The 27,536-nt window shown below is 42.0% G+C and overlaps 2 protein-coding genes across 2 annotated transcripts in view; one reads left to right on the forward strand and one right to left on the reverse strand.

Moving 5' to 3' along the window:
- The window catches only part of LOC308094700 (uncharacterized protein), a 353,814-nt gene that overhangs the window by 254,788 nt on the left and 71,490 nt on the right, over positions 1-27,536 (reverse strand). The window lies entirely within an intron of this gene.
- Positions 12,148-12,537, forward strand: LOC308094901 (uncharacterized protein; the record flags this gene model as incomplete). Its single annotated transcript, XM_080441724.1, has 1 exon — positions 12,148-12,537. The coding sequence occupies one exon, from the start codon at positions 12,148-12,150 to the stop codon at positions 12,535-12,537; it is 390 nt and encodes a 129-aa protein (XP_080297850.1).

Raw genomic sequence — 27,536 nt, forward strand, 5'->3', positions numbered from 1 at the left:
ATATGTATAGCTGTACAGATGTGTGCCCGGGTAGCTAAGTCAGTAGAGCGTTCGCCTTTGAATCACATGGTTCTGGGTTCAATCCCAGGCACTGTTTCAAGGCAAGTAGCCTACTGGAAGCTGATGGTACAGTACATACTGTACATGTTGTTTAAATCAGTGAAGTTGCTTGCATAATACATTCATATCAGGGGCCCTTTTGATACAAAAACCCACGGCAAATACAGTCAATCTACGCCACTGCTTGTAGACCAACATCAGTGTTGTAAATGGTGCATTTATATAGCGCTTTTATCCAAAGCGCTTTACATAGATTGTGTATTACATTCACCCATTCACACACACATTCACATTCACACACACATTCACACACACATTCATACACACATTCACACACACATTCACACTCACATTCATACACCGATGGAGGAGGAAACCATGCAAGGCACCAACCTGCTCATCGGGAGCAATTAAGGGTTCTGTGTCTTGTTCAAGGACACTTTGACACTAACTCCGGGGGAGCCAGGGATCGAACTGGAAACCTTGCGGTTCCCATCCGGCCGCTCTACCGGCCCCTCTACCCCCCTGCCACTGCTGCCCCTAGTGTTGTGTGCTCTGTGTGGGCAGCAACCAGGAGCCAATGAAGGGTTTCTGAGGCGTACTGTTGCTCTGATCCACACCAAATGTGTCACAAACACTGTTCAGGGGTCTGCTATGAGAACGCTCACCACCAGGGGCCATGTTGTACAACCCAGTTTACTGCTGGCCAGGGGGCCCCTGAGGGCTAAAACCCCATGCAGCATCCTTATTGTGAGCTTGTAGATCAGCTATTTTCAGTGTGTGACATCGTAGCACAAGTATAGAGAAAACTCTAAACTCAGAGTCCAGCCCCTAACCCAAACCTCTGAATGTCTAATCCTAATCTCAACCCCAATGTTTTCCTAATAGTAATCATAACACTATATGCATTTTTTTTTTTACCATAAAACAATCCTCTCAAGTATAGTTATACAAGTGTGTGCGCGACTGCACGTGCACGCACATACACACGCAAACACGCACGCTATCAGGCCGTGTTTTTACCTATAACTGCACGATTTTTGTAAAACTTTGAATGTGCACTCCAGGCCAAGGGAAAGCCTTTGCCCTGCATTTTTCACATCTGCCTTTTAGAGCGCCACCAGGAGGGCGACTTGTAATTTTTTTGGGGGGATATTACTCCTTTAGATTTTATCAAAATGTCACGCAAATCGGTACACATGATCTCTATAGTCATGTGATCAAGACGGATCTGTTCGATTTTTCATATTCAATCCCAATTGGCTAAGATTGGCATCTAAAGTTTGCAGGAGTGGCTCCTTTTGAACTAAATGCCGCAAATCATAAAGGCAGCGCATATTCGCACTACGTTGCGGAACAAATGCCACCATTTTAACATTGCCCTATCGTAGCACCACCAGGAGGCCGATTTTTGCGAAACATTTTCTTTTATAGTTTTCCCACAAATCTTGTCCAAACATCACGCAAATCGGTACATATTATCTCTATAGTCAAGTGATCCAGACGTATCCATCCGATTTTTCATATTCCATCCTGACTGGCGAATTCCAAACATTGCTGGCCCACAATAACCTACCTGACCTGGCGGAGACCTGTGCTCCGAGGAGCACTTTTTCTAGTTTATTTATGTATTTGTTTAGTTGTTTAGTTGTTTATTTATTTATTGTGGGATCACAGTTGTTTTCTCTTTTTTAGTACTAGAGGTCGGCCGGCCCGCTAGCCGCGCAGTTTGGGGGACCAAAATCGTGGGATAAAGATTTCCAAAAGAAAAGTAAAAAAAAAAAAAAAAACGGAGACTGAGTGTTGACTGTGTAGTTCGTGTGGGGACATGACAAAGTCAACTCGGCTGCGTGTTTTTTTTTGTGTTTGGGATGTACATGGCACGTGAATGACGGACATTTTGTGATACAGACATGACTGAAGTGAAAGCAACGGGCTGGGTCGAACAAAAAGGTAAGCAAGAAGGGGGGGGGTTGAAGCGAAGGACGCGCTTCTGTTGTTGTTCTGGCGATGCGGAGATGCAGAGATTTCAATGGCCGCCGCTTCGTGTTGTTTCGGCTGTGGCCGTCGGCGTTCGGTGGTGCGCACGGTAAACGGTGCGAAACTGTTTCCCCTTCCGTTGTGGCCGTAATGTGGTGAGTGGAATTAATTATGTTGCGACGTGGAAAATGTGTAGTGACCAATGTGAAGTTGCGTAATCCCCACGTAAATTCAGCGCGCACGTTGTGGCTACTGTGGTGGCGAGAGTTGGTGTGCAGTTGTTGTGTTTAGTCGAAATCAGTGCTGTGGGTATGGCGTCAGCGGCGAGGCGGAAGTCAATCCTCGTTTATATAAGTAGATAGGGCTATGTTATTTTCAGTTATTGTTGGCAGTCATGACAGCCAGTTCCCACCTGATGTCTTGTGGGAGTTCAGACTGCTCCACACCGTACTGAATAACTGCTAGCTTGGATAACATCTTCAGATTAGGACTTAAATCTAAGATATACAGGTCATCAGGTGTGCTGCATCCTCCAAAGATGATGATACGATCTCCCACCATGCAAGAACCCATCCAAGTGCAATACATCTTACACAGGGCTTTCCCTTTGGGCTCAATCTTCTTCCATGAGCAGGTCTGTGGATTGAAGTTCCACAGATCATTGAAGTGTTGGTTCAAGTTGTAGCCACCAAAGATGTACAGCTCTCCATTGTAGACAAAGGCTGAATGACCCCTGCGTCTTTCTGGAAGAAGCTGTGCAGAAGGTGTGCTCAGCCAGCTGTTGGTCTCTGTGTCAAACACTGTGATGTTGTTGTAGAAGACCCCCTGGTTCCCAATGCCCCCAAATACAAACATCTTTGTCCCGATGATGGTGGCAGAGTGTGCTGATGAAGCAGGTGGTGGAGTTCCTCCGGTGTTAATTAAAGACCAGACCATTGTGCCGGTGTCCAACTTGTAGATGTCATTAGTGTGTCCAGTCAGCAGGGTGTTTCCTCCATAGATATACATGGCCTTCCTCAAGACACAGGCTGAGTGGTGGTGCCTCGGCTCTGGACCGGTACCGGCAATATTGTGCTTGGACCATCTGTGGTTTTCAACATCAAATGAATAAAGCAATTTACAGTAAGAGTGTCCCCCCAAGATATAGACAATATCTTCTAACAGAACAGCTGTGTGGCCCCCTGTGTGGCTGTGTGGAACCTCAAGGTCATGTTCTCCTTTTCCATTTGTCCATGGGGGCAACTTCCTCCAGCGTAGAGACACTGTGTTGAAGATGTGGACATCAATCTGACCACTGTTGTTCTTCTTACTGTATCCTCCAAATGAGTACATCTTGTGTCCGACTACCACAGCAGCTGGGAAGGAATTCTTAGGTCCTCCTTTCAGATGTATCGTCCAGTGAAACATTTCACACACCAGCACCACTGTGAATCAATGCAACTAATTTACAGAAGAGGTTGTTAGAAGGAGGGGCAATCTGTTTCCTGAAGTTGCTGAATGGCGTTGTGTTGTAAAATACAATAACAACATTTAAAAGGACTTACATCTGATGTAATAATGATATTGTGATATCACTACGTGATGACATCCTTTTATGGAATAGCTAATGACGTTACTCAACCTGAATGTCTATTTTAGCTAAATCTATCTGAATTGTGTCAATACTATGACATCAGTAATCCATATTTGGGCATCTGTGTGAATGAATGACTCCTCTGACAGGAGGGAGAATTATAATGTAGCTTTGTGATGCTGAGCTGGCATTAGGACCATGCTTATTAACATTCATTCAATAACAAAATATGAATTCTGCATTCAAGCAGCCTGTATGAGTTCCAGTCTGTGCAGTCTGTGTGGGAATATTTTAGTCATGCTGCTTCAATTGAACCTCATGAATGAGTTTACTGATTACATGCATTTAAAGGTTGGGTAAATGATTTTCTTTGGTTAAAATAAGTGTTAAATAGCTCTATATTCTGATAGTACTCATTGCTATAGAGTGTTTGTTCAGTAAAAGGAGTCTCCTTGTCTCTCCACCTCTTTATTAAACAGATAATGCATTTTCGTTTCAGTTTCAGTTTCATTCCCAATTTTATCCAATCAGGATAGAGAACTCAATCAGGATATAGATTAAACAAGTGAAATTGGAAGTGATTACATTAAGAAATGAGCAGGCAAAATTTAAACTGGAACACTATAAAAATGAAGCTTAAAAATGGGTACTTTCTTAGATTTTGACACTTACCGGAAAATGTATTTTCTGTTTATTAAAGAGCTGGAGAGACAGGGAGACATCTGTTACTGAAAAAACACTATAGCATTATTGATTACTATCAGAATATAGTGTTTTAACCTTTTAACAAAATACTTTTTGTTTTAACCAAAAAATATCACTTACCCTACCTTTAATCTATTGCAATGTGACTGACACTTTGCTCATAAACATATACAGACACACACACATAAACATACTGCGCACACAACACACACAAGGCATTAGAGTTACAGAGCAAAGGCTTTTTTCTACAGGAACACAACTCCACTATTAGGCCTCGATCCCTTTCTCTCTCTCTCTCTCTCTCTCGCTCTCTCTCTCTCTCTCTCTCTCTCTCTCTCTCTCTCTCTCTCTCTCTCTCTCTCTCTCGCGCTCTCTCTCTCTCTGTCTCTCTCTCTCTCTCTCTCTCTCTCTCTCTCTCTCTCTCTCTCTCTCTGTGTGAAGTTATCAGCTTGAGTCCTGCCACTGAGTGATGATCCATATTAATATCCATCTATCAATGTATCTATATGTATAGCTATACAGATGTGTGCCCTAAGTCTAATGTGTAGCTAAGTCAGTAGAGCGTTCGCCTTTGAATCACATGGTTCTGGGTTCAATCCCAGGCACTGTTTCAAGGCAAGTAGCCTACTGGAAGCTGATGGTACAGTACATACTGTACATGTTGTTTAAATCAGTGAAGTTGCTTGCATAATACATTCATATCAGGGGCCCTTTTGATACAAAAACCCACGGCAAATACAGTCAATCTACGCCACTGCTTGTAGACCAACATCAGTGTTGTAAATGGTGCATTTATATAGCGCTTTTATCCAAAGCGCTTTACATAGATTGTGTATTACATTCACCCATTCACACACACATTCATACACACATTCACACACACATTCACACACACATTCACACACACATTCATACACCGATGGAGGAGGAAACCTTGCAAGGCACCAACCTGCTCATCGGGAGCAATTAAGGGTTCTGTGTCTTGTTCAAGGACACTTTGACACTAACTCCGGGGGAGCCAGGGATCGAACTGGAAACCTTGCGGTTCCCATCCGGCCGCTCTACCGGCCCCTCTACCCCCCTGCCACTGCTGCCCCTAGTGTTGTGTGCTCTGTGTGGGCAGCAACCAGGAGCCAATGAAGGGTTTCTGAGGCGTACTGTTGCTCTGATCCACACCAAATGTGTCACAAACACTGTTCAGGGGTCTGCCATGAGAACGCTCACCACCAGGGGCCACGATGTACAACCCAGCTTATTGCTGGCCAGGGGGCCCTTGAGGGCCACACGTTGTACAACCCAGCTTAAGGGATTTCAAGGCTGCAACGATTTCTTCTGACAAAATGGGCTGGGAAAGGGGGCTGGACTGAGGAACTGTTCTGGTGAGTTTCCTGATATCTGCAACTACTTCTCTGGTGAAGGCTTTTGCCTCAGATGAGCGGTCTTTCCATCTACCGTTATCAGCAAGTACAGAGGCTATTGCATTTGCTGCTATGGGGCATGGTCTAGCTGGGCAGCTTCGCCCAGTTAACCGGTTGATCGTATTCCAGGCCTTACGACTAGAATGTGTGAAGTTGATGTTGTTAACTTCCTCCTCCCATCTAACACTTCTCTTCTGCCCGAGAAGGTCCAGCAGTTGGTCACCATAGAGAGAGCGTTGGTCAATGTTGGTGGCATTCAGGTAGTCCTTGTACAGTTTCTCACAGTCTTTATACCAGCAAGGTACATGTGGGTCCCTGCGGCCTCTTGGGATGGAAAGCTTAGCAGCCTTGTTGAGCAGGATGCAAAAGGCTTTGTAAGCTCCATTCACATTGGATGATGGGTCAGGTAGGCTTGCTGTTAATTTCCTGGTGAGTTCTGAAAACTTTGGCCAGTTAGCCTTCCTGAAATTCCATCTTCTTCTGTTGAGGCTAGAGATGGCTAGCTTGATGTCACTGGAGATGATGATGGGCGAGTGACCAGATCTAGGGAACTTCTGTATAACCATTCTGTTGCAGCGTCTGCTGATGTTGTTGGAGACAAAGGACAGATCGGGTCATTTCCAGGTGCCGTGTCTACCAGAATAAAAGGTTCTGGGGTCCTTGTTGTCGAAAAGCAGATGAAGGTTGTTACTTTCTGCCCAGTCGCTAGCAACAGAGCCATTTCTGTCAGACAAATGACAAATGAGTTCACAGGGATGGTGGGGAGGAAGGATATATCCAACTCAGCAGGTGGTGGTTTGTAGATGTTGCAAAAGGTGGTGCCCAGAGCTTCCATGGTACACCATTCAATGGCAGAGTTGGCTGGAGATTGCTGGAGGGCTCTTGCATTTATTCCCTGTTTGGTGTAGCAGGCAATGCCATGTTTGTTGTGACCTATGAAGCTGATGAGGTCGAAACCATCGATGAGTAGCTTATCTTCGGTGACACAGTGGGCAGCAGTATGTTCGCCTGATGTTGGTTGGCAATGTGCTGGATGAGATCACGCTTTGGCCGTGTCAGGCCCTCGACGTTCAGCTGCAGTAAACGCACTTCGGTTTTAGCCATAAGGCTCGTCTTGACAGACGCGTGCTGGTGTAAATTCTGTGTAGTACTAGTATGACTGCTTTTGTTGGATTCTTCGGGATCTTCAGATTGGGATCGTCAGGGTCGTCACAATCCGTAGCAGGGCCACCGCGTGCAGGTACCAGTCTTGACCCTGGTGGCTGTGTTACGGCCTGGTATGGAAACTGTACGGCCCGAGGAAAGAAAAACCTACAGCGAGTGGTGCGATCGGCAGAGCACATAATGGGAGCTCCCCGCTCTCCAGGAACTGTACAAGAAGAACTGTACAAGAAGAACTGTGCAAGAAGAACTGCGGCCGGGCATGGAGGCCTACCACAGTATCAAGGGCAACATCACCAGATTCATGAACAGCTTCCACCCGGACAGACTGCTGAACAAGGCATGATGATCACCGCCTGTCGTCAGGCTGGTCTTAGGCTTATTCTCTTCCTTGGACCTACCTGTGGATTATACCAGGGACATTGTTTTGGACTTTTTTGCTCTTCCTCGTGGACCTACCTGTATTGCAAGTAATTGGCAAAACGCCAAGATTTGTGAAAAAAAGTGAAAAAGTATGCTGTGTTAGTTAATTGATCAACATGCTCTGAAAAAGCATGCGGCACCATTTTCCTCAATAGAAATGGTTTGTTTTATGGTTTAAATCAGGGGTATAAGAAGATTCGTTTCATTCGTGTCAGACATGTAATGATCAAATCTACAATGGAGGTCCATACATAAAATATGGTGAGCTGGGTACAGTTACTGCAGACAGTGCTTTCTAAGGGCAACATATGCTTAACCTAACTGGTGGTTACTGACATGCTGCTTTAATGAAGTGATTAAAGAACGTGTTTATAGCAATTGACTAGTTGCAATTTATATCCCTAGCCATAGCATTTGGGAGAGCAGGGTGTTATTATATATTTTTTGCTCATAAATGAACTCATACTAACAATGACTTATGATCACTAATTTGCAAGTGTCTTTTAATGGTGATGTAATTAAAGTAAAATAAAAGGCAGCAATTGTGCGAGAACACAATGTTCTGCCTGAACCTTAATCACACATGCATTAACTATAGATTCATTTATTCATCCACAAGGGGAAATTGTTTTGCTCATGTCAATGGGTCATGTAACACACTTATGATACTATGTATAGTAGTAGCCTACAGTCAGTGTTACTAACTTACTGTACACACGTTGTGTGCCTAACTTATTGAATTAGTTACAACCTGAATTGAATCAGACGCAAAGCATAATTGTCTTTATAGTTGCTTTATTAATGACCGTGCCTCTCAACCTCCCGGTCTCAATCATAGATATAATATATATCTATGATTGAGACCATAGATATAAAGCCTGCCTTATATATTAATAAGGAAGGCTTTATATCTATGGTCTAAATCATGTCATCACGTTACGTATAACATTGTGTGTGCTTATACATTTCGGACGCACGCGCGCGCACGCACACACACACACACACACACACACACACACACACACACACACACACACACACACACACACACACACACACACACACACACACACACACACACACACACACACACGTTTCCATTTATTTTTTATTATGTTTGGCACTTAAATAAATGAACTATTTTATTTCAACAACTGATCCCTTGTTAGTATTCATTATCTAATCACAAATAGAAAATAAGAAAAATAAGCTCTGAATTTATAATTAATTTACATAGATACTGACCCCTGCAGGGGGTTTCCCGTCATAGCAACATCAATGTTTTAGGCCTACTTCTTACTTCTTTTTTCATTGATAGAAAATGTAAGCATTAATGTCCATTAGACCACAGACCATAGCCACAGACCCCCTACAACAATAATCATTCGTTCCGGGTGCGTCACAGAACTGGGCGTGGCTTAATGACTCGGCTCCGCTCGGCGCGACTCGGCTGGAATCTCAGTCACTGAAGTGGGACACTGCTGATTGGCTGAAGGGGTTGTCAATCAACAGTAAATAAATTACAAATGAGATTTCCGGAGGGAGGGTTTACCAGGCTAGAATTGAACGGTGAAACGAAACCTAAGGGCATCGTGGGTTGCCAGATCGGAATGACAGTTTCCAGCCCAAGCAGCCCTTAAAACCAGCCCATTGCAATAAAAACCAGCCCACATGCACTCTCATGCACGCGCGCTGCGCGCGCGTGCATGAGAGTGCATGTGGGTGCGCGATTTTTTTTGCGGTTTTTCGCGGTTTTAATTCGTTTTAATTCGGTTTTAATTCGGTTTTAATTCGGTTATTTCTTTAATTATACATTGTAGAAACTAGTTACTCAATACCGCCCCCATCTGGCAGAGTCAGGTTAAGGCTATTTATCCCAGCCCAATGAGTTTTAAAATAGCCCAACCGCCCAATCTGGCAACACTGGCGCCCAGCTCAGAGACACGACTGTATTAATCTGCAGGCAAGTCAGGCAAACCTCTATACTGTCAGCCTGTATACCGACATTGTCCCAACTTCAGGAGGTAAGTTCATGATTTTTTGTTGGAACTGATTTTTCATACTTGTTTAAAACATAGGGAAGAACGGGGTAAGATGTCTTCTATCAATTGAAATAATGAGTGTGCATCTATGACAAATGGTTGTAAAAATATGGGTTCTGTGGTCATGTGGTTCAACTTGCCCCAGGTAAGGGGTAAGTTGATCTATGATATTAACGATATGAAACCATGCTCCTGTGACTTAAACACGTTGGAAGTGCGTTCTTTTTGAACCTCAGAAGCATTAGGTGAGTGGTTATTAATTATATCATGATGCTGGCTATTAAAAGTAGTTCTACTCTGTGTGTGTAAAGACAAAAGTCCGCACAACTGTAGAGAGATGGGATTAACAACTTGTTAATGCCATCTCTTGCTGTGTATGTCTGTCTGTAGTATGTTAACAGGATAGGTGGGCACACTACTACATCTGGTCACCTCGATGTAAAATTGGCTATTTTGTTGAAACTAAAAAAAAAAAAGATGGGGGAAATGGTCTAAAGCAGGGGTCTTCAACGTGTTTCAGGCCAAGGACCCCTTAGCTGAGAGAGAGATGAAGGAGGGACCCCCCTAGCTGAGAGAGAGAGAGAGAGAGAGATGAAGGAGGGACCCCCTAGCTGAGAGAGAGAGAGATGAAGCAGGGACCCCTTAGCTGAGAACGAGATGAAGCAGGGACCCCCCTAGCTGAGAGAGAGATGAAGCAGGGACCCCTTAGCTGAGAGAGATGAAGCAGGGACCCCTTAGCTGAGAGAGATGAAGCAGGGACCCCTTAGCTGAGAGAGATGAAGCAGGGACCCCTTAGCTGAGAGAGATGAAGCAGGGACCCCTTAGCTGAGAGAGATGAAGCAGGGACCCCCACTACATATTGTATAAAATTGTGTTCCAGATTAAACATTTTCATAGATGTCATAGATAGCTTAGCCTTAGGCTGTCATCAGTGTTGTGTAAATTAATGTTTTTTATTAATTTCAGACATTTAACCACTCAATAGTCTACTTATTAGTACTTGATTTTCTCCTTTTCCCCCTACACCAAACCTCTTTGCCGAAAATAGCCGATCTACAAGCTCACTACGCCTTGCAGCGCGAGGCGTTGTGAGCTTGTAGACCCTAGACCCCAGGGGTCCCGGACCCCCCGACAATTTAGCTGAATAGGATGGGGTAGGACTACGCTACTGTATTTTAACATCAGTCATAATGGTGGTAGCCTACTTGGAGAAGCAAATATTTTCTCAGGTGGTACTCAGTGTAAAAAGGTTGAGAACCACTTATTGATTTCAAGAGTTGGGTCGACTACTTGTATGATTCGTCACATCACAGTTTGGAAACCAATCCTGGGCCAGTTTTAAGACGTGTGTTTGGTGGGGATCTTTTAAGTTTAATAGCCTTGGGGTACAATTGGCTTTGCACAGAAATATCCGGTAAAAATACTTTTACTTTACTCATAAAGTACATTTCAGAGCCTTTACTTTTTTACTTTTACTCGAGTAATTATTTGAATGAGTACTTCTACTTTTACCAAAGTAGTTTTTTACACAAGTAATTGTACTTCTACTGGAGTACAGAATGTCAGTACTTTTCCCATCTCTGATCCTAGTGAAGGGGTAAATTTACCCATATGATATTTTACATTTTCAAGTTTAAACTTGAACAAATAATGTATTCACGTATCAACAATAATGTAATAACACATTTCCCTTTTGCAAATAGTCTTATTTTCTTAATGGTATTTAAACAATATAAAACCAATTAAATAATCAAATCAAATCAAATCAAGCTTTATTTATATAGCACATTTACAAACAGGCAAGCTGAACCAAAGTGCTATAAAAGCAAACCATGTAAGTTAGATGCTGTTAAAAGCGAGGGAAAAAAGATAAGTTTTAAGTTTGGCCTTGAAAGCACCGATCGATTGGGGGGCTCGGATGTGGAGGGGCAGACTATTCCAGAGTCGCGGGCGACTGTTTGTTATTCAGAACCTTTTAATATTTGCAATTGTTAATACAATATTGAAAACTTCTCTTAAATGAGTGTATTCATCCAAATGAAAGGTCATACAGCATAATTTGAGAAGAAAATACATAATAAAAAATATGAATGGTGATTAATATTAGGATAATTGGTTCAATTTACCCCAAGGCATTTGGTTCATCTTGCCCCATGGCCACCATTTTGACCTAACCTGGCTAGCTTAATGCTTCAGGCTAATCTTTAGCTAAATGATTCACATGGTTTTATACATTGGAATATCACCAACATGCATGATATATAAGTTTCAACCTGGGTACATTTGCTTTAAAATAAAAATCATTATACCAGAAAAGTAAAACATTTACTTTGACCAGCAAAAAACACTTTTTTGTGTAGAAATATGCTTATCACTTTGCCCATGTGTCTCTCAACTTCACAGCCAGGTGGAAATGATGGGTGTGTCCTGAAATGGATTGTTGTATAAAAATATTTTACTGCAAAAGTGGTGAAATTGATATATAAAGTTATACACCCCAAACTAAAAATAAAGCCTGTCCGTCTGGGGGTTGAGGCATATAAACTCATGTAGATTCACGAATCACAATGGAAGCTCTGATAGGCTCTGATATTCTACGCAAAGAAATTCTTATTTTGTATGCATTTCACTTCAGCTCATTTTATACTCCTACTAATAGCATCTCTGTTTTGACAGTGACACCATGATGAATAGGTTGACATTTGCTGAAAATGCCATCTCTCTCCCACATGGAGTACAACGCCGCCTTGACTCGTCAGTTCCAACATCTGGTAGAGTCTACGTCATGTACCATGGAACCTCCGCGGCAAGCGCCCAGTCCATCCTGGCCAACGGCTTCCAGCCGTCTGTTGGGGGGATGCTGGGCCGTGGGGTGTACCTCAGCCGGGACCTGCAGAAAGCCAGCCTCTACGCTGGCTGGCGTGATCCTAAAGTGTCCCAGCCTGGTGTTGTCTTTAAGGTGAAAGTCAACGTGGGCAATGTGATCACCATCAATTACCAAGGCCATCCGATGCAGAAGAAGTGGCCCGAAGATGGTTATGACACAGCCTGGGTGCCCCCCGAGTCTGTGCCAAGCGGTTTGGAAGAGAATTGCGTCTGGGACCCCACACGCATCATCATTCTGAGTACCATCCCACCTCAGATCTCAACACAACGGTGGGGCTACCAATATTAACTCATTAAGACCTGAGGCTTATTCTACAAATGTGTTCTAAATCAGTAGTTCTCACACTTTCAAGATATTTAAAAAATGTTCAAGAATAGAAGACATACAAACACTGTGAGCTTGTATATCTGCTATTTTTGAATAGCCAAAGCTAAAATTACATATATATTATTATTTTTTCCTTCCTTCACTTCAGCTCATTTTATACACCTAATATCTCTGTTTTGACAGTGACTTCAAATGGGCTGAAGATGAAGATGACATGTCTCCCGTTCTACTCCCAAATGGAGTAGAACGCCGCCTTGACTCGTCAGAATCTCCAGAATCTGACACAACCTACATCATGTACCATGGAACCTCCGGGGAAAACGCCTTGTCCATCCTGAAACAGGGCTTCCACCGGTCTAAGGAGGGGATGCTGGGCCGTGGGGTGTACCTCAGCCAGGACGTGGAGAAAGCCAGCCGCTACCCCATCGAGCTCCATGAGTCCAAGCGTGTTGTCATTAAGGGCCGTTTCACACTCAGGTCCCGGGTGCGCATTCCAGACCGCTTGGCTAGTGTGAATGTAGCGAATCGACCCGCGAAACGGATCACCGTTCCGTTCCCGAAACCACCTCCGGAGGCAGTTTCGGATCCGGATCATGCGTTTTCGGGTACGGTAGCTGCAATGTGAAAGCAAGCGTACCATTAGACGGAAGTGGCCCGCTATTTGGAATAGGTGACGGTATATAAACTCGACAAAAACAGCCAACAAAAACACTGCTCTTCTAGCCGGTGCTACTGAATGAATGAAAACGCCCCAGAATGCATTGCGCACTTAAGGTTATAGCGCACTTATATTATGGGAGCCTTTCTAACAATTTTACTCATTCAATTCTGAACCGATTCTTAAAATTTAAAATTCTCTATTAGCTGTGAAGGGCATTCTTTCATGTCTATCAGTCATGAAACATTGGCGGGTCTCCATCGCGCATTTCAGGTGCGCGAGCAGCGCATATAGTATATCTTGTGGAGTTTCAGCTACTATGCATCCCAGAAATATATAGCTTATAAGGCTTTGTAATTTGAAATTTGTAAGTAAATATGGTAACTCATTTAGATGTAGGCCTACGTAGGTTTATAGTTTCCCAAGGACTATAGCCGTTTCACTCATGATGCAATTTCTCCTGAATGCACAGTTTAGTTTATCCCTTCTAAATAGCTTATGTGAGCATAATAAAGAATAGCAGAATAATACATTAAATTACTATCCAAAATACATTATAATGAGCATTATGAGGACCAGTTATATGAAGATAAGATATAATATAATATTATAATGAGCATAATGAAGAATAGCAGAATAATTACTATCCAAAATAAATGAGAAGTTTCTTTTTATTAATTCTACAGTTTCACACACAAACGTGGGCTACAAAAACGAAACATCTCTGTGCTTTATTGTCATAAATTGCACTCTTCTACCATATGAATCTGTCATTCATAATTATTGATGTAATTCACATGTATGTCTGTATTTGTTTGTTTGTTGATGTGGGCAACGAGACCAAAGTTATTTTGGTCTCATTTTAGTTTGTTTAAATGTGTTTTATTTATTGCTTGTCAGAATTAACTTACTTGTTAACTATGGTAGGCTATTCCCTTATGCTTAAAAAAAAACGTGTATCTTTTATTTGACCTTTTCTCCAATTGTAGCATAAAATAAGGTAAAATAGGTTGTTCAGCAGCACTTTGTAACTCATGTTTTGAAAAGTGCTATATAAATAAAGTTATTGTTTTATTATTATGTAGCCTACTTAAACCCTCTATTCTCAGTAAAAACGGACCTACTTTTCTTGGACGCTTTTATCTGTCAACACCAAATCTCTCTGTCAAAAATAGCAGATCTACAAGCTCACAACGCGTTGTGAGCTTGTAGATTGGCTATTTTTGGCTTATGTTCCCCCCATGCTGGGGTTCATGTGGTTAATACTATTCATAATAATGTAATGGTGTTTTAATTTTGTCAAGGCACCTTGAAATAAAATATTAATATTATCCAGTGATATGAAAACATTAGCTAATGTTTTTATATCACTGGATAATATTAATATTTTATTTCAAGGTGCATGATGTTTTCATGATGAGTAGTGTTATTCAGTTCTCACCGCAACTCCGCCCCCTTGCTTTCAACATATTTAAACGCATATTTGTGCGAGACCAGCACAAACACTGTCGCATAGTTGATGACGTCTGTGTCCACAGGGGAAACACTATGTGCATGCCGCCACCTGTAGGATCGGGGGTGTATATGCATGTGTTCTGTGGTGCGATAGGATCTATGCCCAATGTGAATGCAGGCCACTGAGGCCAGTATTCGAATTGGGAAACGTTTTCAATGAAAACGGATCCAGTGAGAAACGGCCCTAAGGTGCAAGTCAACGTGGGCACAGTCAAAGCCATCGATTACCAACGCCATCCGATGCAGCGCACCTGGCACGAAAGTGGTTATGACACAGCCTGGGTGCCCCCCAATTGTGGCATGGTGCCAAGCGGTTTGGAAGAGAATTGCGTCTGGGACCCCAAACGCATCATCATTCTGAGTACCATCACACCCTGGTAACTGGTCCTATTAACGTCTAAGCTTAAAAGGATCCCTGGCTAATAAGCCAAATATGCCCTAATACATTATAATTGACCTCTAAATTCATTTTGGAATAGTGCATCTTTTACTCAAGGGAACAATGCTCGTCACAGGTTGATGATGTCATTTTTACACGTGTGGTCCAGTCCTAAGAAATGTATGGAATGCATGTGCAAATAATAACCAACTTAATACTTCCTAAGGTTAATTATAGGCCTACGTAAGCATCAAAACAGTATTTTAAATATGTTTTATTTGCACATGCATTCCATACATTTCATAGGGCTGGACCACACATGGACAAATTACATCATCAACTTGCATCGGGCATCTGGGCATCGGGCAACTGTTGATAAAGTATTCAATAAAAAAAACACACAGATCTCAACACAGCGGTGGGAATACCAATATTAAGAGCCCTCACATTTATTACCATGTGAGCGGATCGAGGATTGGAGAAATCTAAAAGCCACATGAATGTAATTTTGACATTTATAAGACAGCGGACGATTCTAGTTTGATTGTGCAGAGGCCATTTATTAAATCCATTATATATGTGTATATATATATATATATATATATATATATATATACATATATATATATATATATATATTCCACACAAAGATATTCTTATTCTGTATGCATTTCACTTCAGCTCATTGTATACACCTGCTAATTGTATCTCTGTTTTGACACTTATACAGTACGTTCACATGGGCTGAAGATGTCTCCTCTCCCCCACCTGGAGTAGAACGCCGCCTTGACTCGTCAGCTCCAACATGTGATAGAACCTATGTCATGTACCATGGAACCTCCATTAAAAGGGCCAAGTCCATCCAGACCCAGGGCTTCCTCGCGTCTAAGGAGGGGAGGCTGGGCCCTGGGGTGTACCTCAGCCGGGACTTGGAGAAAGCCAGCCGCTTTCTCCAAGACATCGATCTCTATGAGTCCCTGCGTGTTGTCTTTAAGGTGAAAGTCAACGTGGGCAATGTGATCACCATCGATAAAAAACGTCATCCCAACAAGACCACCTGGCATGACGTTGGTTATGACACAGCCTGGGTGCCTCCCAATTGTGGCATGGTGCCAGGCGGTTTGGAAGAGAATTGCGTCTGGGACCCCAAACGCATCACCATTCTGAGTACCATCTTACCCCAGGTCATCTCACCAACATTCCAGAGGAGTTATTATGAGCTTCCAGCCAATGAGAATTAGTTTTCAAATTTGCATATTTGGATTAAGAAAGCAAATTTTGCACCCTGTTGTGTTACTCCGTCACTGTATCCTGGCAAATAATTTGATCTAAAAATAAAAGAGAGTGAGCTTTGAGTGAATCTGTGAGTGTGAGTTATTTTAATTGAATAGCCTACTGGAACTACAGATATCATAGACTGGCCATGATCAGGCACTAGGAATTTAACTTAATACAGTAGGCTACTTCTGACACATTCTATATAATAATGCATTTCATCCTGATCTACTTCAATTATTATTATTACTCAACATTATGTAGTGTTAACTAGTAGGCTGGACTCTGACCTGTATTACCCACAATGCATTGGTGCTTCCCCCGTGTGTTAGTGAAAGACTCTCAGCTACAACTATGTAAGATGACAGATAACCTCCACATCATAACAGCTACATCAACACACCTGTGAGTATGAATGAAGTTACACTGTACTGTATGTAAGATGACAGATAACCTCCACATCAATACAACTACAACAACACACCTGTGAGTATGAATGAAGTTACACTGTACTGCTCAATACTGTAGTTTGTAGCTTTTTTACATTGTGTAAATTATGTCACGTTTATGTCTTCTACAACATTATCGCATGCTTCTGTAAAATGAGGCTACACATGTGAAATTATTCAGGATACAAAGGATAAGGACACATTATGTTCTGGTTTCTCCATTAAGCTGCTGTTTTACAAGGTTCTGCCAACTAGGTTAGGCTGATCATCACGTGAGAAATGTTTACAAGCTCTCCTCGGCCAAATACATATAATTGTGGAGGTCCTTGACATGAAAAAGGTTTGAGAACCACTGATATTATAGCAACATAAGTTTTGTCAAAATTAATATGAGGATTTTTTAAACACCCAAAATTTTATCAAAATATAGACCAGCAGGCAGTGCTGAATGCTGGAGAAAATGTACAGAACTGGAAGCAAATCATACACACATTTTCTATTTGTGTCCAAAATTGAAAAGGTTTTGGGAGATGATAATAATTGGAAAATAACAGTTGAAAATATTAAAGAGAAGGAAAGAATTACTTACAAAATGAGAAACCGTGAAGATGAATTTGAAAGAAACTGGAGTAAATGGGACATGAAGTGTAAAAGTAGATTTGGGAGTACTGCAGGAAAGCTATCCCTATGCAGGAAAGCAATTTTTTTCTCAAAGGTTAATTATTACCTAAAACATGAAACTGCTATTTTGTCTCTGCTAACTAAAAGTAACTAGATAATGCTGGGTAGCACATCTGTGTTGCTCCACAGGAACTACATAACTAATAGCAATGTTGTTTTTTCTCTCCAGGCAAACCAGCCATGGAAATGTTAGAGTGCGATCCTGACTGGGCACCTTCATTACACCTGAGGCACACACAAGTGAAGGCATCATCGGTTGACCTTGGCCGGCTTGACCTGAGGAACAAGAGACAGCAAGCTGCTGCACTGAGCAACACTGGCCCTGCAGCAGCACCAGACGTGGAGTTGGATGATGAAGCACAGCTAACAGATGAAGCTACACAGGGGCAGCAGGTGGATGCTGCTCCCCTACCTGGTGTTGTGGCCCCGCTTTGTGCTGAAATTAACCGTTTGTTGGAGGAGAACAGGACACTGAAGGAAGAAGTATCTCAAACGCAGATCGACAACACTGGAGAACAGCAGGAATGCAGTTTTTGTAGCTGTCGGCGTGACGAAATTAACCGCTTGTTGGAGGAGAACAGGACACTGACAGAAAAGGTCTCTAAACATCAGATGGATTACCAGTTCTTGGAAAACAATGATAAGAAGGTGAATTATTACACTGGGCTTTCAAGCTATGTGATGTTGTCAGCTGTGCTGACACACGTGCTTCCCTTGCTACCACAGACAGGCCGAAAACTGTCTCCTTTTCAAATGCTCATTCTAACTCTGATGTGCCTCAGGCTGAATCTCCCAAGACAGCACCTTGCACACATCTTCTGCATAAGCAAATCAACTGTGTCCACCGTATTCTTAACCACCATATCTGCAATGTATACAAAGCTCGGCAGTTTTGTGAACTGGCCGGAGAGGGATGCGTTGGCCTTCAACATGCCTCATCAGTTTGTTGAGGCGTTTGGCAAGAAGGTAGCGGTTATTATTGACTGCTTTGAGATTTGGATAGAGAGGGCATCCAACCATAAAGCTAAAGCAGAGACATTTTCCAACTACAAACACTCTGAAGTACCTCATTGGCATTACACCAAACGGATCTATCTCTTTCATTTCCAAAGGGTGGGGAGGGTGCGCCACTGCCAAGAAAGTGACTGAGAACTGTGGCATTATCGATAAACTGCTGCCTGGCGATGTGGTGTTAGCGGATCGTGGATTCGACATCACAGACAGTGTAGGTTTTGTGTGTGCAGAAGTCAAAACACCTGCATTCAGGGGACAACGCAGTCAGCTGAGGGCAAGAGATGTGGAGCAAACACGACACATACAGTAGCTCACCTCAGGGTCCACGTGGAGAGGGTGATAGGGGTTGTACGCAACAAGTACACTATGCTAAGTGACACCATACCAGTGCACATGGTGCTCCCACTAGAGAAACAGCAGATCACATTACTTGATGTGATTGTACATGTGTGCTGTGCTTTAACCAACCTCTGCCCAGGTGTTGTTGTGAAACTACCTTAGACTGTCTACATTAGACACACAAAAAGTGTTTTTGTAATCAGCATTGGTGGAAAGTACCTAAGTACATTTACTGTACAATTTTGAGGTATTTCTTACTTTACTGGAGTATTTTCATTACTTTTACTTCTTCTCCACTACATCTAAGAGGAAAATAGTGTAGCCTACTTTTACTCCACTAGAATTATTTGAAAACTTTAATTACTTTGTTGATTTTGATTATTACTACAAAACATACATTAACCACTTCAGCCATTTGTAAATAGCCGATCTACTGTACAAGCTCACAATGTGTCGCATCGTGACCTTGTAGATCTGGATTTGTATACATTTGAAAAGTTGAGAAATGGGACATTCTGCTAAATGGGTACTTTCTACATTTTGATACAAATACTTTTTTTACTTTAACTCAAGTACATTTTGAGTTCCGGACTTTTAATTGTAATAGAGTATTTCTACATTGCAGTATTGATACTTTTACTTAAGTAAGAATTGTGATTACTTTTTCCACCACTGGTCATCAGTATGTACTCAAGTTTGTACCATATGACAATGTACATTTTTCTTTATTGCTTTTTCGTTTTTTGTTGTCTTGTACCCTGTTTCTTTCCAATAAACGGTCTTGAATTTTGAAACGGTGTCATTCATATGTAGCATACCATGAGTTATAATAGGAAATTACTCCTGTTCTGAATCCGTTCAATGAGCATTCCTCCTTTGAAAATAGCTGATCTACAGCGCAGTGCGCCTGTAGATCAGCTATTTTCGGAGAACAGATTTAATGTGCAGATTAACTTTAAAAAAATAAACACCCAATCTAAATTGTTAAGCATTCTTGAATCTTGAAATGGTGTCATTGACATGTAGCATACCATGAATTATTATAGAAAATGACATAAGTTCTGAATCAGTTCATGATTAAAAACAATGAGCATTTATAATGTCTACGTTACATCTCTTCTCCGAAAATAGCGCTTGTAGATCAGCTATTTTCTGAGAACTGACCATACCATGTGTTATCATAGGAAATGATAGAACATTTCTACAGTTCTGAATCAGTTCCGAATGCCTTTATTTGTGCAACAGAACAACAGATAAATAATAAAGTGTCTGGCTGTATCCTACAGTTGACAATTAAAATGTCAAAGTGAAGTCAATAATAACATAGTACTGTACATTCAACAGTCCCAGTGCAGCTCTGCTACAACAAGAGAAAAGTGGCTTTTTAACTTTCAAGTACAGGAAAATATGAATTACTGTATAAGCCAAAAATGATTCCTTCAGAGGTTCTTCACCAACAGGTTTTGTGCAACGACTACAGCATACAGATGCAAACAGTCAACAGTTGACAATTAAAATGTCAATAAAGTGAAATCAAGTAATAAAATAAAATACTGTACATTCTCAACAGTCCCAGTGCAGCTCTGCTACAACTAGAAAAAAGTGTCTGTAACTTTAAATTACAGGAAATTAATAAATAATAATATATAAATAAATAAATGATAAGCTATTTTCGCTTGTTTTCTGTGCATGTGGCACAGTACCATTTCTCGCTTGCGTTTGGTACATGACTCAAAACACAACTGACGTGGAACCACTTGATTGCACATGATCTTAGTGTGTCACAGCGCACCATGGTGCCGTTTGAACTCCCTCCTCATATACAATACATTTTTTTAGTCTTGCTGTTTCGTGCCCTCTCTGCACTACAGTCTTCTTACAGTCTTCATTCTGCTTTGATTAACAACAAAAAAAGAAGGTTCCTTTTATCTAAAAGGTTTTAAATATAAATCTTATATAAATCTGTCTGGCACTACATCTTTTCATATGGGGGTCCGCGGCCAAATACATATCACTTTGGGGGTCCTTCACATGAAAATGTTTGAGAAGCACTGTGATCAAAGAGACAGCCATAGGTGAATGGGCAGAGTGACTGTCTGGTGAGCAGAAGGTCACAGGTTCAAGACCCGGCTACGGGAGTGTGTCTGGGTGTCTCTAAACTAGACACAACTGCTCCTCTGTGAGCTAAAGCTGGGGAACATTGGACTGAAAGGAGAGAAATTGAGAGAAGGGAATGGATGCAATTCTAAGCTTCATGTAAAATCCTGCTGCAAGCAATTATGTATCAGAAAGAATATTTTCAAAAAGCATGTTAAAATGTTAAAACGAGCGTTTCTAAGAAGGAGGAGTATGGATCCCAAATATGTGACACAGATGAGTTTGATTGCTTGCATGCAATAGCTACTTCTGTTGATTTCTCATTTCATTTTTCAGTTTGCAAAAAGCTCAACTTTGCTCCATAACATGACAAGTCAATAAGCTACAGCTGTAGAAATATTGTGCAATTAGGTTATTACAAAATATACACCCTATGTATCTCACACTGCACACATAATAACAAACACAGATAGGTCTAAATGAATGAAATAATTGTACATGATAAATAAAAACGAATTAATGTTCCTAAATTTCGAGGTTTCAAGCCAGGATGACGTGCATTCAATAATGACATCAAAGTGCATGAGTGAGCATTACTTTCTGTGGGACATCATTTACAGTGCAATGTACACAATGAAATCAATGAATTGAGTGCTAACATTTCATGTAAACATACACAACAGGACAAAGGTGAAACAGTAAGCACAGCGCTGCAGGGAATCGAACCCTGTTCCCAGCAGAAACCAGGTGTACCGACTACCAGCGCTTTTTTGCCATGTTGACACCATATGTCCATACTTGCATGAAAATGAATGAAAAGATATGACACAGCTCTCCTTCTGTGTTTAGTGATTGACCTGTAATCACACAATACACAATTTTTATATAGCATCAACATCAGCTATAGCCACTATAAACCCATATACATCAGCTATTTGAAAATAGCTGATCTACAAGCTTGTTGATCAGCTATTTTCAACAAATCAGACCCTTAAACTAAGCTAAACATTCTAAGGAGCATGATAGTGATCAGTGAGTATGTTTATGAATCATTACATTTGTCTATGGACTGTTGTTAGCTTTAAGCCCAATAAGCTGCAGGTTACACACAGCCCAGTACACAATTATAAAATCCCAGGTCGATCTAAAAACGAATCCACTGTATTCACTTTTACCTGTATGCTGCTAATGCTAATGCTAGTGCTGTGACCACTGCAGCATAATAATAACCGTCCGTTTTAGTTTTCAACAAACCGTTGTACCCATTCTTCAAGGCCTCGATCCGTGTAACAGGCTCTAGTAATTATGTGTTTAATAACTCTATTAATGTGTTTAATAACTCTATCAATGTGTATATCCAGACTAGAGTATATCCTTTCAGTAGCTTCAGATGCTGTGAATGAATGGTCCGTCACCCAAACTGTTCCCCGTGGTTTCCCCCTGGTTCCCCCCACACACACACACACACACACACACACACACACACACACACACACACACACACACACACACACACACACACACACACACACACACACAGGTTCCTATCACTACCTCCAGACATGATGTTACAGCTGTTGTGTGCCAGTGGTTGGAAAAGTACTCACATTTCTTACTTGAGTAAAAGTATCAGACTTGACTTCGTCATAACAAACACAAGATCACTGAGCTGAATGTAACCCTAGAAAACCCAAAGACAGTGCGTGAGCGCCATCTACTGGACTGGCTGCATTCCAATATTTAACAGTGGGTAGCAATATTCAATAAATCACAATGTGAATAAACAAGCTTAGTTAGAGAAAAGCTCAGCAGACAGAGCAGCAGCAGCACAGACATCAAACAGTGAGGTGGGAGGAGACAGTGCAGTTCAGGAAGTGACCTCACCTAATTGTCATTGTTACCTTGGTTACATAAAAGTTCAGATAGGTGTGATTTCTTTTTCCATAACCACCTAGTTTTACTGTGTGGAAACACCGGGGAGCTAAACCGCTCCCCGGCCCCACTGTACTGCATCCCCGTACACCAGGGGTAACAGAGTACATCGATGAGTATGTGCTTCAGTGCCTAGGCGGGACTTGAACCTGCTTTGGCCTTGTTTACAAGGTCGCCTAGGTATCCACGCCAGAACTCGCTTGCCTATGGCACCTCCACACATTTCCACATGTTTCTTTAGTGCTTTTAAGTGTGGTGTTTAAAACATGCTTCAGATTAAAGAAGAACCACTGTAACTTCCACTGTCCCTTCACTTCCTTAATTACTGCAAAAAAATACACATCAAAATATGCAGTTAAAATGATTTAGTTTAGCTTAGATGTTTCAATGTTTATGGAAAAATCCTCTGTCTTTTTTGTGATGAATCTATTCTATTTGGCTGTTCTAGCAGTCATGACAATAGCTCACTGTGAAAAGACTCTTCCTGCATGTCAAAAAAAGGTCCTGGGTTCAAGTCCCACAAATATCAGTTCAACATTTTGAAGAATCTTGACGTTTTAAACAAATCCTTATTATGGCCACCCCAGCACAATCTTTTCAGATGGAGGTCTGGGGGGGGGGGTCATGGTCTACATCTTTTGACATGGGCGTCCACGGCCATATACATATGAATTTGGGGGTCCTTGTCATGAAGATGTTTGAGAACCACTATGAGTAAAGAGACAGCCATAGCTGAATGGGTAGAGTGGCTACCTGGTAAGCAGAAAGTCACAGGTTCAAGTCCCACCCCAGTAATATGTCTGGGTGTCATTTCCTCCGAGAAGGTGAGGGGAAAGGGACTTTAAATGCAGCTGCACTGTTGCAGATGGCATTGAACTATACAGTACATTGTAAAAGTACTCAAATGTCTGAAAATAGCAGATCTACAAGCTAAATAAAAATAGATGTTTTTTTACGGCTTTAGCAGTGATTCTCAACCATTTTAATTTCAAGGACCCCCATGCATTAGGCTACGGACCCCCATTTAATGACATGTGTCTGGGACCCCAATTTATATTGAAAAATCAATGTTAATGCAACTCTGAGGGTGTACAAATGGAATTTGGTTCCTAACTATCCATCATTTACCTGGGGACTTGTGAGCTTGTAGATCTGCTATTTTCAAACATTTTAGTACTTTTACTTTTAGTACATTTTGATACCAATACTTTTGTACTTTTACTTGTAAAGGAGTATTTCTACATTGCAGTATTGATACTTTTACTTAAGTAAAATATCTGAGTACTTTTTACAACACTGGCCTACTTTTAATTATCAACAGGATGTACTGAATTTGGTTTAGTGCGGATTTCTGTACACTTCGAATTGTTAATGTCTGAATTTTGTATTAAAAAACATTATCCTCATCCAGCCATATCGTTTTCTCCCAAGACACAATGTCACTGTCTGTCTCCTGGCTGTGCCCACAAATCCAACAGTTATAATTATGTTAACCCAGAACCACATTAAAGTTCAGTATATGCAGTTTAGTGTTTTATGTGCTAACATTTACTCACTTAAAAATCACTTTAACCCTATTCCTAGTTGACCGGAGTCAACCAGGACACAATTCTCGGCCCCTTCCCGTTTTCACTCTACTCTTTTGGCAAAAATAGCTGATCTACAAGCTCACAACACGTCACACAACAGATGAGACACCTAAAATAAGAGTTAGCAGTCTGTCTGTCTGTCCAATTTTATTTAAACAAAAAAAAAGGTATTAAAATACAAACAAAATGACATTTGGTTCACATTAAAAATAATACATTCAAATATCCATTAGATTATTTAAACATGTTCAATGTTGTGACAATACTTCATGGCTCAGTAACAAGTATTTCCCTATTTATGCCAGGATCCACAGAGGTTATGGTCAGAGAGGAATTGCAATGACAAGTACCAGTGTGAGACAAGAGGAGAATAAACTAAACAATAAAAGGTAACTACAGTGGAGCATACGATTAAACTGTGGCTGGTGAATAGTAAATGCTAAAAGCACCAGTGGGTGTTAAAAGAGACCGTTTTGAGGAACATTATTGTGGCTGCTGTTGTCTTTGCACGTCAGCCCAGGCTTCTGCAGGTGGATTGGTGGTGTAGGCGCCTCCAAACATCACAGCCTGCCCTGCCCCCTGCTGAGGGGGAGGGGGAACGCTGTGGTTTACATACTGTGAGAACACTGGGTGCTGCTCTGGAGCTTGGTGAATACCAGGGGGCCCTGTTCCGTACGGATAACCAGGTGTGAAATTATAGTTTTGGGTCCCAGTTCCAAACGGATATCCATGTGTGAAATGGTTGTTCTGGGTCCCAGTCCCGGGTGGATATCCATGTGCGAAATAAGAGTTCTGGGTCCAAGTTCCGGGCGGATATCCATGTGTCATATAATTGTTCTGAGTCCCAGTTCCGGGCGGATATCCATGTGTGAAATAAGGGTTCTGGGTGACTTGACCGTAAGGATCAACTGGTGTGCCATAGCCTGCAGCTGGCAGGGAGTAACAGGGGCTTACCGTTGCTATGGGGGGCTGGTTCATTCTGTAATCACCATTAAATTGCTGGCCAGCTGGCTGAAGAGGAGAGACTGTGGTGTCACTAGCCTGCAGCACTTGAGCGGTGCTTGTCTGAATGGCGGTGGTGTAGTGTCTTTCTGGAGACTGGTCGTCATCAACGACTTTGGCAGCCACGCTTTCTGGCACGAACTGGCGGTTCTCGTAGTTCATGGTGTCGTCGTCCGCAGGCTTGGTGGCGGCAAGTTCGCGCTTCAGCACGTTGATACTTTGGTTTGGTTTGGTGATCGGAATTCGACACCTCGAGTCCAATTGTATCCTGGGCTTTACGCGACCTACAGAGATTTGGGCGGACGTCGAAGTCATGGCCACAATCTCAGTGACCTTTTTTTTTCTTTTCTTTTCTCTTCACTTCGCTTGTCTAGGAGAGACATCCTTCTGTAATGGCTTGGCTCGCACTGACGTTGTGTGTCTTGCCTTTTTCTTGTCAACGATGGATGTTATGGGTTCACTAGAGGGCAGATCTTTGTTGGCTGTGGGGGACGGGGGAACAGCGGTCACAGAGGTCAACATCAGCGGTGGAGAGGCTTGTTTAGCGCCGGGCGGGGTGGACTGAAGGACGGGCTGTGACTCAAGTTTAGCCAGTGAAGAATCTATGCACCAAGGTGTGGTCGACGGCTCAGTAGGCTTTGTTGGAGAGCATTCAATGTTAAAGTTAGAGGAAATTAATGTTTGAAGTGAGTTCAAGACCAGCTGTAATTTAGGCTGAGGCCGCGTTTGTGAAGGCTCACAGTGCGGCACTTGAGAAGCCAGAGTTCTAGGTACTGATGCAATTTCTACTTTCACTCTGGTGTCTTGGTTTTGGGGAGAGGGACATTGGCTGGTTTCTACTGTCACTTTGGCCACTTGGTGTTGAGGAGAGGGACACTGGCTTGGTTCTACTTTGACTCTGGCGTCTTGGTTTTGGGGAGAGGGACACTGGCTTGGTTCTACTTTCACTCTGGCGTCTTGGTTTTGGGGAGAAGGACACTCGCTTGGTTCTACTTTCACTCTGGTGTCTTGGTTTTGGGGAGAGGGACATTGGCTGGTTTCTACTGTCACTCTGGCCTCTTGGTGTTGGGGAGAGGGACACTGGCTGGCAGGTGATGAGACGTTCGAATAAGGACCTGAAGGGCTGTCATGGGTGCCACCGCCATCGGGAGGCTTTGAAATTCTTCTCCGTTTGTCCGTCTCTCCATTCTCTCCGTTCAATGACACGTAATCCGATTCCAAACCATGTTTCAGAGTTTTCCACATTTCTTGGGGAGAAAAAAAAGAGACAAATACTGTATGTTAGGACCAGATAGCTGTATGGCGATGACCCCTGCACCCGGAGCAGGGGTCATCGCCATGCTGGCTTGTGGTGGACATTTTTGTCAAAATTCTATTTTTGCCACGGACTTACAAATTGAGTGGACAATAATATCACCAGAAACACGTAGAGAACTAGCCTTGAATGACCATATAACAGGTCTGTAACTCTGAGAGTGTTCAAATGGAACCAAATGGACCCTTACGGGTCCATTTGGTTCCATTTGAACACACTCAGAGTTAAAGGAGGAGTTCACCCAAAAAATTACTTATTTTCTATCAATTGCACACCCTATGAAGCCTAGAAACCATGGATTCTTTTTTGTTTTTGTCGCATTCTTAAGCTAATAATTTGATTCCCGTCTCCTACCGGCTAATGTATCCGGTAGGAGCCACAAAGTAGATTCTTTGTGTCTCCTACCGGAAATACACACGGTCATCAAATTATTGTCTTAGGAATGCCACAAAAACAAAAATAAATCCATGAAATCAAGGCTTCATGGGGTGCGTAATTGATAGAAAATAAGTCATTTTTTGGGTGAACTCCTCCTTTAAGTCCTTAGGTCCTTGCAAATAAAACATTTGAGAACCACTAGTACTAGTGGACTCCTATGTACCATAGTCGTAGTAAATCATATTTTGAAGAAAACCTGAAGACTAATATTTAGTAATTAGGTCTTGTGATCAAAATAAGAACATTATAATGTTATGTAAAAGAACAGAAAATCTAA

This window comes from Gymnoscopelus braueri, assembly GCF_963280865.1.
Source record: "Gymnoscopelus braueri genome assembly, chromosome: 11".
In the NCBI taxonomy this organism is placed as follows: Eukaryota; Metazoa; Chordata; class Actinopteri; order Myctophiformes; family Myctophidae; genus Gymnoscopelus; species Gymnoscopelus braueri.